This window comes from Lacerta agilis, chromosome 8 (genome assembly GCF_009819535.1).
Source record: "Lacerta agilis isolate rLacAgi1 chromosome 8, rLacAgi1.pri, whole genome shotgun sequence".
Lineage (NCBI taxonomy): Eukaryota > Metazoa > Chordata > Lepidosauria > Squamata > Lacertidae > Lacerta > Lacerta agilis.
The window spans coordinates 22,390,812-22,401,836 of record NC_046319.1 but is presented as its reverse complement, the minus strand read 5'-3'; the positions used below and the strand labels follow the sequence as shown (position 1 = coordinate 22,401,836).

Sequence of the window (11,025 nt, the reverse complement as noted above, 5' to 3'; positions counted from 1 at the left end):
AAACAAAATAAAATGTGAAAATCTTCTTCCTGGATGTTATTTTGCAATTTAAAATACACAGAGCATCCCCACCACTTTCTTCTCCACCACCACCACCAACAATCACAGCATGGTGCCTTCCTGCTGTTGGACCTTGCCATCATTGGGGAAGTGAAGGGGAGCCTTGTCAGGAAAAAAAGTTTAATTATTTTCAGTCTTTACACATTTTGAGTGAAAAACACAGGATGGGGGATTGAAGAACCTGCTTCAGAATAAGTAAAGACTGAAATTGGCAGCGGCAACAGAGGATAACTCGTAATTTCATCCAAGTTGATGGCTACACTTAATTGGTTTGTTTCTAAGAAGGACCTTTTATTTGCTCGCTGTTCCATCTGAGGCCAGCGCTTGTTTACTCTTTGAGAGACACTGCAAATCTTCCCAAAGTATGTCAAAGCCATAGGGAGGAAGTGCGGGAGTGCTCCCTTCAGCGGAGCTGGTTCTTCTTAAATCACATCAACTTTCCGTGCATTTTATCTGATTGCAGCATGATGCTCCCACCAGAGAGGCAGAGATTTATGACGGGCATCTTCCAAAGAGCTGCTGCCCATTCATCATTGCCAGCTCCACGCTTCATCTGAGGTTGAGGGACAGGCTGTCATGTCTGTGCCTAAAAATGAGAGCGGGGGTTGCAGGAGGTAGAGAGCCTTTTAAAAAAAAGTTAATTGGGTTTGATTGTCTTAAAGGAGTGGTCAGTCTAGGGACACCCAGTTCAATGCCAGCAGAGTCAGTGACATAGCTGAAGTCTGCCATTTCCACTGCTTTCCTTAATTGGGACAGAAATGTCTAGCCTTCCTTTCCCAGTGCTCCCCCCGCCCCCAATAGAGAAACTACTAAGTGCTTTTCCTGTCTCCTTTCCGCCGGCCTCACAGAGCATAAAACACAAAAGACTCAAAGCCTATCCACGCAGGGGCCTTGCTCCCTGCTGAAATGCAAACGGGAACCACCGAAGGAAGAAAACAATTCTTTGCTTACAAGATAGCAAACCAGATAGGATTTATTCCTCTCTCAAACAGCAAGGATCATAGAGGTTGTGGTTTGGAGTGCAGTTTGTTTTTGCCAGCTTCACATTTCTTTATTTTTATGTTTTAAATATGCACAAATCTATATGTGGGGTTGTAGGATTCTTCTTGATGACATAAATAAAGGAGCCAGAATGGGGAGTGGTGCGGTGTCCAGTTGGCCATCAGCCGCTCCCAGCCATCAGTTACACGCAGTATTTCCAGAAGCATTCGGAGAGGTTGCCACGCTTCTTGTACTGCTTCCTGTCTGTGGCTAGCAAGCGGCTCAGCAGCGTGTTCTGGGAGAGGTTTCCGAAGAGTGCCTAAGAAAGTGAACAGAAATATGGCGAAAGGAATGTTGAATCGTGTAAGGAAGGTTGACCGGGAGTCCCTGGCCGCACCCAGCAGAGCCATGGCACCCATAACAAGGAGAAAAGCTTTCAAATGGCCTTGGAGGTGGGGGGCTTCTCACCTCTTTGACATTTTCCCTCGGTGGCATAAAGCCTCTGGGCTGGAGACCTGGAACAAAAAGAAAAGATACATTCAGGCATTGCTTTCTTCTTTGGAAAGGTGAGGCTGGCTTGGGTCGTGGCCCATTTTCCACTGTTGGTTTGGTCCCCTTCCCCAGCTGCCCTTGGTGGGAGCTTTTGGACGTTGCTTCCTAGGACAGGAGTGGACAGAGAGTCAAAGGGGGCAAGGGTTGGTGTGCCCGTGCTCTCCTCTTTCAGCTCATGGTTGGTGCTGGTCAAACCAGTTTGCCAGCTCTCTTTAACACTCTTAATCCTAGAGAGGAAGAAGAAGAGCCTCTGCTGTACGCTGCTTCTTTGGATGGGAGTTTTCCAGATTAAAAGTAACAAAACCCAGCCTTGCAGAATACTGGGCATTTCCCTATTCTGCCCCTCCACAGCAGCTTGCTTATCAGGACTCTCTCATCTCACCTTTTCTATCCCCCAAGGTGACTTTCTTCCCACTTGATCCTAACAACATCCCTGTGAAGAGGTAGGTTAGACTGAGAGGCAGGGACTGGCCCAAGGTCACCCAGTGAGAATTTGTGGCCAAACGGAGATTTGAAGCCTGGTCTCCCGATTCCTGGTTTAGCCCCCTAACCACTTCACCAGGGGTCTTCCGCCCTTGCAGTTGCACCCAGCCTTGGTTCAGGCCATAGGTCCTGACCCATCAGTTGGAAGACCCCTGGCTCTGTTTTGAATGCTCCCTGATTGGCTAGGCTGCATGGAGTGCGAAAGAAGGTGGACAGGTAGTCCTAAGGGCAGGTATGGCGTGGGCGGCTTCAGCCCTTGGAGCAAGATCCACTGGGTAGCAGGAGCATCTCCAGAGAGCAGCAGCAGTTTGGTTGTCTGCGTCGCAAGTGCTGCAGAATGCCCCTGCCTGGCTTGCTCCCCCAGAGGCGAGAGGGGTTGTCTCTGTCTTACCTGCTTTCCTCAGAGTGTCTTCCACCTGTGCTCCCACTAATCCCTGTGGGGTCTGCATGAGGGAGGACCCTCTGTTCCTGCTGCTCAGGGCCTCCAGAGTTATCCTGGCATCTTCATCAGTGGCTGTAAGGAGAGAAGGACACGAGAGGGGGGCATCGCACAGCCTGAGGGGGGGCCCCTCTGTCTTGTCATGGGCCAACTGAGGCATAGTGGGTGGGTGGGTTGGTGGGAGGCAATTGAGACTCGAAAGGGGCTTTGCACAATCCACCCACCCTCTTCTCTCTTTCTCTGCAAAAGAGAGTCCTCCTGCCCAGTAGCTTTTCCCCTGCATTATTCTGTCAGCTTTAAGAGTGTAAGATCAGACCAAAGTCCTCCAGTGTCTATTGGGCAGCTTGCCCCCTGCTACCCTATTGGGCTCACCCTCTGCTCTTCAGAGGGCCCCTGCATCTAGGGCCTACTGTGGGGTGGGAGCCAGGAGGGCACCTTGTCCCAGGGCCTCAAGGGCCCCCTCAGAGTTAGATGCCAATTTTTAGACATTGGATAAACTTGCGGACCAAAACGTCACACATACACACACACACACACACACACACACACACAGAGAGAGAGAGAGATTATAACCGCAAATTTAAACAAATAAGATACGTGGTTTAGTAAAATGATTTTGTTGTGTATTTACATTTGGGACAATTCCAGGTTCTGATGGGGTCTGCCTGCCTGTACCGAAAAGGGTGTGTGAACTGAGGCCCACAGGCCTGGGGCTCTGGTTTTATGGGCCTCTGTAGCTTGTTGTTCCTGTTGTTTGTGTTGTTTGTTTTTTAATATATCCCTCACTTTTTATAAACCTCTCTTAGCCTTTTTCAAGACGCCTCATGTGTGAATCTTGACTATAAAACTCCTCTGCATTAGCGCTGCAAAAGTCTCCGTTCTTATTATTTTCTTCCACTGTCTGCTTCTGATCTGAATTGTGACTTTTCGTAAGAAAGCACATTATGTGCACACAAGGAAGACAGGTAACGGCGGCGTGTGCTTTGCATACAAATCATAGTCACATTTCCCTGGGCAGTAGTATCTTCCTTTAATTCTTCACAATATTTTTAAAATGCCATTTGCACAGCAATTTGAAGCATAAACCTAAACATACCTACTCAGAAGTGAGTTTTATTGAATTCAGTGGGGCTTACTCCCAGGTAAGTGGGCTTAGAATTGCTGCCAAAATATTCGAGAATCAGGAGTTTCCAATGCCAATTTCTCTCATCCAGTCTGTGCATTTAGTATTCAGACTTGCTCTCAGGCAGATCATTTTTATTTACTACTGTGAGTCTGAAGCAATAAAAGGAAGCAGCTTTTGGTTGTTGAATGCCCTATTTTGTTTCTCTGTGCTGGCTGGCCATTTTTTATTTTCATTATGGGTAGGGATGTCAGAAGCCGGGCCTCTGAGAGGCTCAGCCTGCCCCCGGACATGCCTTTTTTAAAAAAGGCCATATAAGCTGCTTGTGGCAGGGAGTTCCATAAGTGAATTAGGCTTCCTTGGGTCAGACCTGTCCTGCTGCAAGTGAAGAAGTGTGGCTCAAAACCTTTGCCTCCCTCCACACCCCAGCCAGAAAGGATCGTGTCAGGGTCTGGTATCTCTCTGCAGCCACAGTCCCCCCGCCCCCCCAAGTTTCTTTCCGCAGGGCTCCAGCAGCGTTAACCACCCACCTCATCCTTTGGCAAGGAGCAGATCTCGGTAACCTACAAAGGCTGCTACAATGGCCATTCCCAGGGATGAGTGGCTTTCATGGGCGTTCGTTTTCTTCTGTCATTATTTAACGTCAGGAGGAAAAGCTTCTCAATGGATGGATTGATGCTCTTTCAAAGATCCTCATATCTGGCAGTGCCAAGTGCAGGAGCCATTTCCAGTGGTTGGGGGGGGGCGGTTAGGATAGATGACTCACAAGGTCCCTTCCAACTCTGCAATTTTACGATTCCATGATTCTGTATCCTGACAGGTTCCCGGCAAAGGGCTTGCCAGTTCCCCCATGTGCCTGTTGATCATCCCTTGAGGGTCCATTTAGGGCACCAGGGGTTCCCTTAAGCTTCTAGTCCTCAAGCAATCGGCACACCTGTGTGAACTGGGATGTTTATCCATTTATTTATATTAGGAAATTTATATCCTTTGAACAAAGGCCCTCAGGGCGGTTTTTGTCATAATAATAAATGATGCAATAACCACCCCAACACAAGAACTTAAAACAACTGTATCAACCCAAATCCTATTTAAAGCAGCAGTGTCGACCCATTCATAAATTACTTGGCTGTTGCTCTCATTGGGAACATGAGAAGCTGCCTTGTGCTGAATCGGACTGTTAGACCGTCTAGCTTAGTGTTGTCCACACTGGCTGGCAGCAGCCCTCCAAGGTCTCAGGCATGGCATCTCTCCCAGCCCTACCTGGAGATGCCAGCAGGGATCGAACCTGGGGCCTTCTGCATGCAAGGCAGATGCTTTGCCACTGAGCTATGCTGGCTGGAAGAGGTGTGTCTTCTTTACCTGTTCCCTAAAAGAAGCGATGTGACTGGATGCCCCGCAGTGGGGGAGATAGTTCCCCAAATCTCTCTCCCTTGGCTGTTCTGCTTCTCCTGAACCTATTCTTCCACAACAAAGCAATGTCTTACTGAGTAAATGGAAAGGGAGAGGACTTACCTGGGAGCCAGTAGGACCCTTCGCTGGCCACAGGGATTGCCCAGAGTGGGCCAGAGAGACTGGCAAGGGAGAGGCAGATCCAGCCCAGCTTGTCCATCATGCCTCCCCAAAACGTCAGCGCTGAGATTTCCACCTGGCCGGTGCGTCTCCTCCTGCTGTTGCCCCCATCACGCGCTTTTATGCCACAGGTCCACCCGTGATGGTGAGTGACCTCATGACGCCCCCTGGCTCCACCCAGCGCGGATTCTCCAATGGCTGTCTCATCCGTGGAAGTGGAAACGCAAGCACGCTTTTCGCATTGATGTCATCTTTCAGAGTATAGCGGTTCTCAAACAATAAATTTACTGTCTCGTTGCCCGGTGGACAAAGCGAACATGATCTCCGACGTGGGGTGGGGTGGGGGAAAAGCAGGAAAAAAAGTTTATAAATCGGGCATAAAATAAAAGAGAGCACCTTCCAGCGATAAATCATGAGCTTAATGAAAGAGCTGGACGTCATTTGAAATGGGCAGAGTATTGAAATGGCTGATTTATGAACCTGGGCAGGCCTGACGCAAAGGATCTGGGACTGAACGGATTGCGCTTTTTCTCGCCTCCCCCCCCCCCTTCCATCCTTTGGGAAGATGGATGAATGAGAATGAGAATGAGAATGTTTGAAGAGGGTGAAGCGCATGAGGAGGGAATGACAGATCCTATTTCAACTTCTTTGCATCAAGGAAAGTTGAGATGAAGTTGTCGGTGGACTTTTCCCCATTTCATTTTTCTTCTTCTTCTTCTCTTTCCCTGCTTGCTGATGCCTCATGCAAGGCATATAGGTGATATAGGGATATAGGTGATTTGCCAAGGCATTATAAAATATCAACATGTATGCAACCATGTCCAAAGTGCGCAAGGGTGGTATGTTCATCTCAGGCTGCTGCAGTGCACCATGCCAGCAATGCTGGTCTTGTGTGGGGATGTCGGCAACGACACTGAGCCGGTAGGTTGGCTGTGCTTGCCCCACTCTTGAGGGCCGGTGAGAGTAGGACCAGAAAAGGGCAGAGGCAAAAAAAGGGGGGAGTCCCTCTAGGCAGGGACTGTGGGGTTGCCACAGATAGCCGAGTGCCTGTTATGTGAAAAGACGTACGCTTCCTCAATGGTCACCTGGTGATGGACTCCGCTGGTCCAGTTTCCAAGTATCCTCCAACTAAAGATACCCACTTTTAGTCCCTGATTAGCATGGCTGGCCCAATATATTTGGGTACCTGAGGCAGGCCCCAAAATGGCAGCTTCCCTCTCTGCCAGGGAAGAAGGGGCGGGGTGGGGAAAAAGATCGATATTGGGATCTGCTGCCCCAGTGTTGCCTGAGGCAGGTGCCTCACCTTGCCTCATGGGAGAGCCAACCTGGCAGATTGGGCCTCCTCTATGTCCAAAGATTGAGGCAAAGGGAGGGAAGGCCCAGAGGAGGTGCTGTGAGTGTCATGAATTGTTTGGAGTGCATTGCCCCCCAACCTCCTGGGGATGAAACGTGGACCTTTTGCTTTCAAAGCAGGTGCTTCTAATTATTCAGGTCATTTATTCTCCTCACCTGTCAAAAATAGTCCCATTGAAATATTCAGAAAGCACAAAGGTTAAAGCTGGGGTCAGGGAGTGCCCACAGCAGGCTTCCCCGGCCTGCTGCCCTTCAGACGTTTTGGATCACAGCTCCCCTCAACCTCAGCTGGCACAGCTGTATGATGCCGCTGCTGGGGCTGATGGGAATTGTAATCCAAAACATCTGGAGGGCGCCAGGTTGGGGAAAGCTGTTCTAGGGAGAGGAAAGAGCTGTGGCAGAATGGTCAGTGTGTGTGTTCGGGTGCAATACATTTATTCCTTCAGCCTGCCGTCATCTCGGGTCAAACAGGTTTGTAGGTTTTGTAGTATTTCAAAAATCCTAAAAGCTTGTTTGACCAGAGACCAGATAAGTCACCAGCCTAATCTGCGCATAAATTCAATTCAAGCTTTAGCTTAACTCATTGATGAAGCTGCAAATCAAGGGCATGGGCTTCTATTTGAGGGGTTATCATTTCTTTTGGGGAAAATATCAATGTTGGGGAGGGGGGAAATATGGCCACGAACAGCGTAAGATCAACCGTACTTTGCTTACCGTTGTGCTGCGGGGACATGGAATGAAAGCAAAAGTATTGGAAATGGCATTTCTTTCAAACAATGAGGTTTTGTTCATTTCTAAGCCACTTGAGACTTCAGAAGGTGAGAGAGGCACTAGCATTGAGGGTTTTTGTTTGTTTGTTTGTAGCCAAGGGGCAATGTGGCTTCTGGCTTCCTCTAAAGTCAGTTTCTGAGAGTCACAAGTGGGGCAAACTACAGTAAGAGCTGTTTGACAGAGTTCCCTTGAGAGGTTGTGGACTCTCCTTCCTTGGAGTTTTTTAAACAGAAGTTGGATGGCCATCTCTCATGGATGCTTTAGCTGAGATTCCTGCATTGCAGGGGGTTGGACTAGATGACCCCTGGGGTCCCTTCCAACTCTATGATTCAATGATTCCCATGTTGCCCACTGCAAGAACAAGGGCATTTGCTCTGACCCAACAGGCTTCTTCTAATTGTCGGAAAGTTGGGTGATTAATCGGCATGCCGGTCTCAAATGGATTGACAGCTCTCTCTTGATGGGAAAGGAGACTGCTGCCTCCTCCGGCCTGCTCCCTCCATCTCCTCCTCAGTGACTCATAGGCCTCATTTCATTTTGCTGTAGCGCAAAGTAATTAGGTCTGTGTGGAGACGGCGCGACCTCATTGCTCACAACAAACCCTTCTTCTTCTCCTTCTCCTTCAACAAATTGCCAGTGACAAAAGCATCAACCTGCAGTGGAAAGCTAATGAAGGGAGACCTTCTTGAGAAGGTGCGGCCCAGAGAGGTGCGTCATGAAGAGGCTGGCAGCGGTGAGTGGGGGTTGCCTGTGCCCTCCTGCCTTCACCTTGGCTGCTCATCGCCTCTGGCCCATGACGGTGGCATCTTCCGACACAAACAGACGTCAGTCGGCACTGCAGCGGCACGGAGATGAACCAAGAAGTTTCTCCAAGCGATGAGGCGGAGGACATGGAGGGAAGATCTCTGACAATGGCAGTGTTATAAGGGGGAAAAACTGCTCCTTTTCTCTTACGGGGTATCCAAGAGCCCATATAGAGTCCTTAAGTGGGTCCCCTATCGGTAGGAGAAAATAACAGAGGCCAACCAGAGTATATTGAGAAGCAAAACGGCTAGTAAGCCAGATCTTTCTTAAATTGTTGCAACAAAATCCCCGCTCACCTCACGCAGGAGGGAGGAGCACCCCAAACAATGGTGCACAAGCCCTTTTATAGACTTTTGAAATTGCCCATCCTGTAGCCCAAGACCACCCCCAAAAAACACCATACATACATCACAGAAGGAGGGATCTACAGCAGAAATCCTGCCTGCCAGGATACCTGATAATGGTCACTGATTGCTTTACCTGGGCAGCCTGGCCATTCTTTTGTGATGGTTAATACTTTAGTTCCTGAATCCAGGTCACAGGATCACCCTGGATCTGTAAGCAAAAGACAATGGGGAGGCTTTCCCATTTCCTTCCTCCTTGCAGAGAAATATTTGAGGTCAATTTGGGAGAGTCAAAATGGCTTCAGGATTGCACTCCTGTACTATTTCAGACACGGGGTTTATGTATGTGTTTGCCTTGTACATTTATGAACATTTATTCTATCTTTGAGACCTTGTTGTTGTTCAGTCGTTCAGTCGTGTCCGACTCTTCATGACCTTAGAATGTCCGACTCTTTGAGACCTTAGAATTCTTATAACAGCAGGATAAGGCCCAGAACAGTTTTTGAGATCATAGGTGGCAGATGCCTACTTTGGGGCAATGTCAGTGCCACGCTAGGCAGCAGCCTTCCCCTTTCGTCCATTTGATGCCACCTCTGCCAAGAAGCTAGGAGTGGGGTTGCACTCTGGGCCGCCATGAAGACTCGCTGGTCCTCCCCCAAATAATCCCTCAGGCATCACACTAGGACCACGTACGTATAAGCGAGGGGAGGGGAGACGCAACTGCCTTGCCTTGGCAACATAAGCACCTCCTAAGAGAGGCCTCCAAACTCTTCCCCAGCTGCCAAAACATCGCTCTCTGTAGCGCCTTCTCTCGCACGGAGCCCTGCTGGGCTGGCACGTGACCCGTGCGGCCCCCTTCTGCCCAAGCGGAGCATTTTCGAGCAGCACGCTGGCATTTCACAACCAAAACCCTCCCCGCCCCGTTCACCATGAGGGAAAACAAGTCTGGCATGAGGCAAGAGGTGCCTCCTCACAGCCGAGTCCCCTCTCAGCCCCCAGCAAGGGCAGGCCTCATGGGAGAGGGTGAAGAGGCTACCCCAAAAGAGAGGCCCCTGTTCTCGCCACCTCCCAAGACGAGCAGCGACCCTTGGGGAGATGGGAAGATGTTGCGGCCTACATGTTTAGGTTCCACTTACTGATCTAAAGGCAAGCCCAGGGGCGCCGCAGGGTATCGCAACTATGACGTAATACAGTGGTTCCTCTTGTTATTTGAGGGATCACACATTTTTATGCTTATCAAGCAGAGGCTGCTAGATAACGAATTCCAAAAACTACATCCTTCGCAGCCTTCCGTGTGTTCCCCTGCCTATCTGGGACTGCAACCCCATTACGGAAGGGTGCCTAACTACCTTTATGATTTGGTTACTCCATTACACCGCAGAGTATTTATGTCGGCGCATTTGAATGCCTTTCCGTCCACTGTGCTATCTGGAAGGTTTAGAAACACCCTCTTCCAGAACAGACTCTGCATCTGTCTGTGGTCAGAATGTACCTGATCCTATAGACCACATCGTTTTGGACTGCCCTCTTTTTAATACCTTTTGTGAAGATCCTTTGATGTCCTCTCTATGGCCCAGGGTCCCCTCTAATAAACAACCTCATAGTCCAATTTTTGCTGAGGGTTGATTCTCCTGAAGTCACTAGAGCTGTGGCCCAATTTTTGATCAGGATTTTTGAAGTAAAACCTGGGGTGCTCTGGTCTGTAGAATAGCGGCTGCTGAAGAGCCCTCCCTCCCTCCTTTCCTTCTTATACATTGTATGTTTTAGAATTTTAGTATATATAGATAGTTTTATGCTTATTGTTTTATTCATGCCAATAAAGGTGTTGCATTGTATTATAATACAGTGCTTCCCAATTGTTGGTCCCCAGTCCCCAGGGGGTCTGCATAACCCACCTAAGGGGACCTTGGCACCCATTCCCATAACAAAAGCTACCATCAAGATATAAAAGTTTCCAAAGTAGGGGGTCAGTGGCTTTGCTTTTGAAAACGGGGGGGTCCCTGCAGTACTTGGCCAATTGGGAACCACTGATGTAGCGAATTGAATAGAATGGAAGGTGAGAGGCAGGAGAGGCGTCAAATTTTGGCCTTGCAGAGGGTGAAGCTGAAATTTGAACGGTCAAAGTCCGCCCCAGATTTCCCTCTCCACTTGGGTACTCTGCACTTTAAAGTTTGTTTCAGAAATATATTGCTTGGCTTTGAAATTGCTTACACTACAAGTGAGGAGGATTATAATTGCACTCTGCCAGCAGATGGCGCCGGTAACCTTGCTTGTAATTTATTTTTCCGCCCCAGATGGCAGAGCCCAAAAAACGGGTTTGCATCTGGGGCTCTGAGGTCCCCCTGCCCCATACTTTTTATAAGAGGCAATACATATATACAAACCTGTGGTTCTTACCACTTGCTTATTTGCTTAATTTATGCATTGCCTCCCAAGAAACGCCTCCTACCAATTAACAATAATAAAAGATCAACAGTAAAAGCAATTTCAGTACACAGACTTACGGTGGGGGGCAGGGGGAAGATCCAATTAAAAGACTTGTTGAG

At 48.9% G+C, this 11,025-nt stretch overlaps 1 protein-coding gene across 1 annotated transcript; it reads right to left on the bottom strand.

Moving 5' to 3' along the window:
- Positions 1 to 1,075: 1,075 nt before the first annotated feature.
- LOC117050738 (urotensin-2-like) lies at positions 1,076 to 5,530 on the bottom strand. The gene is given in 5 exon segments (XM_033156528.1): positions 1,076 to 1,360; positions 1,510 to 1,556; positions 2,468 to 2,590; positions 5,151 to 5,404; positions 5,406 to 5,530. Coding segments are annotated over 5 exon segments (594 nt in total). The 5' UTR covers positions 5,459 to 5,530; the 3' UTR covers positions 1,076 to 1,243.
- Positions 5,531 to 11,025: the final 5,495 nt, after the last annotated feature.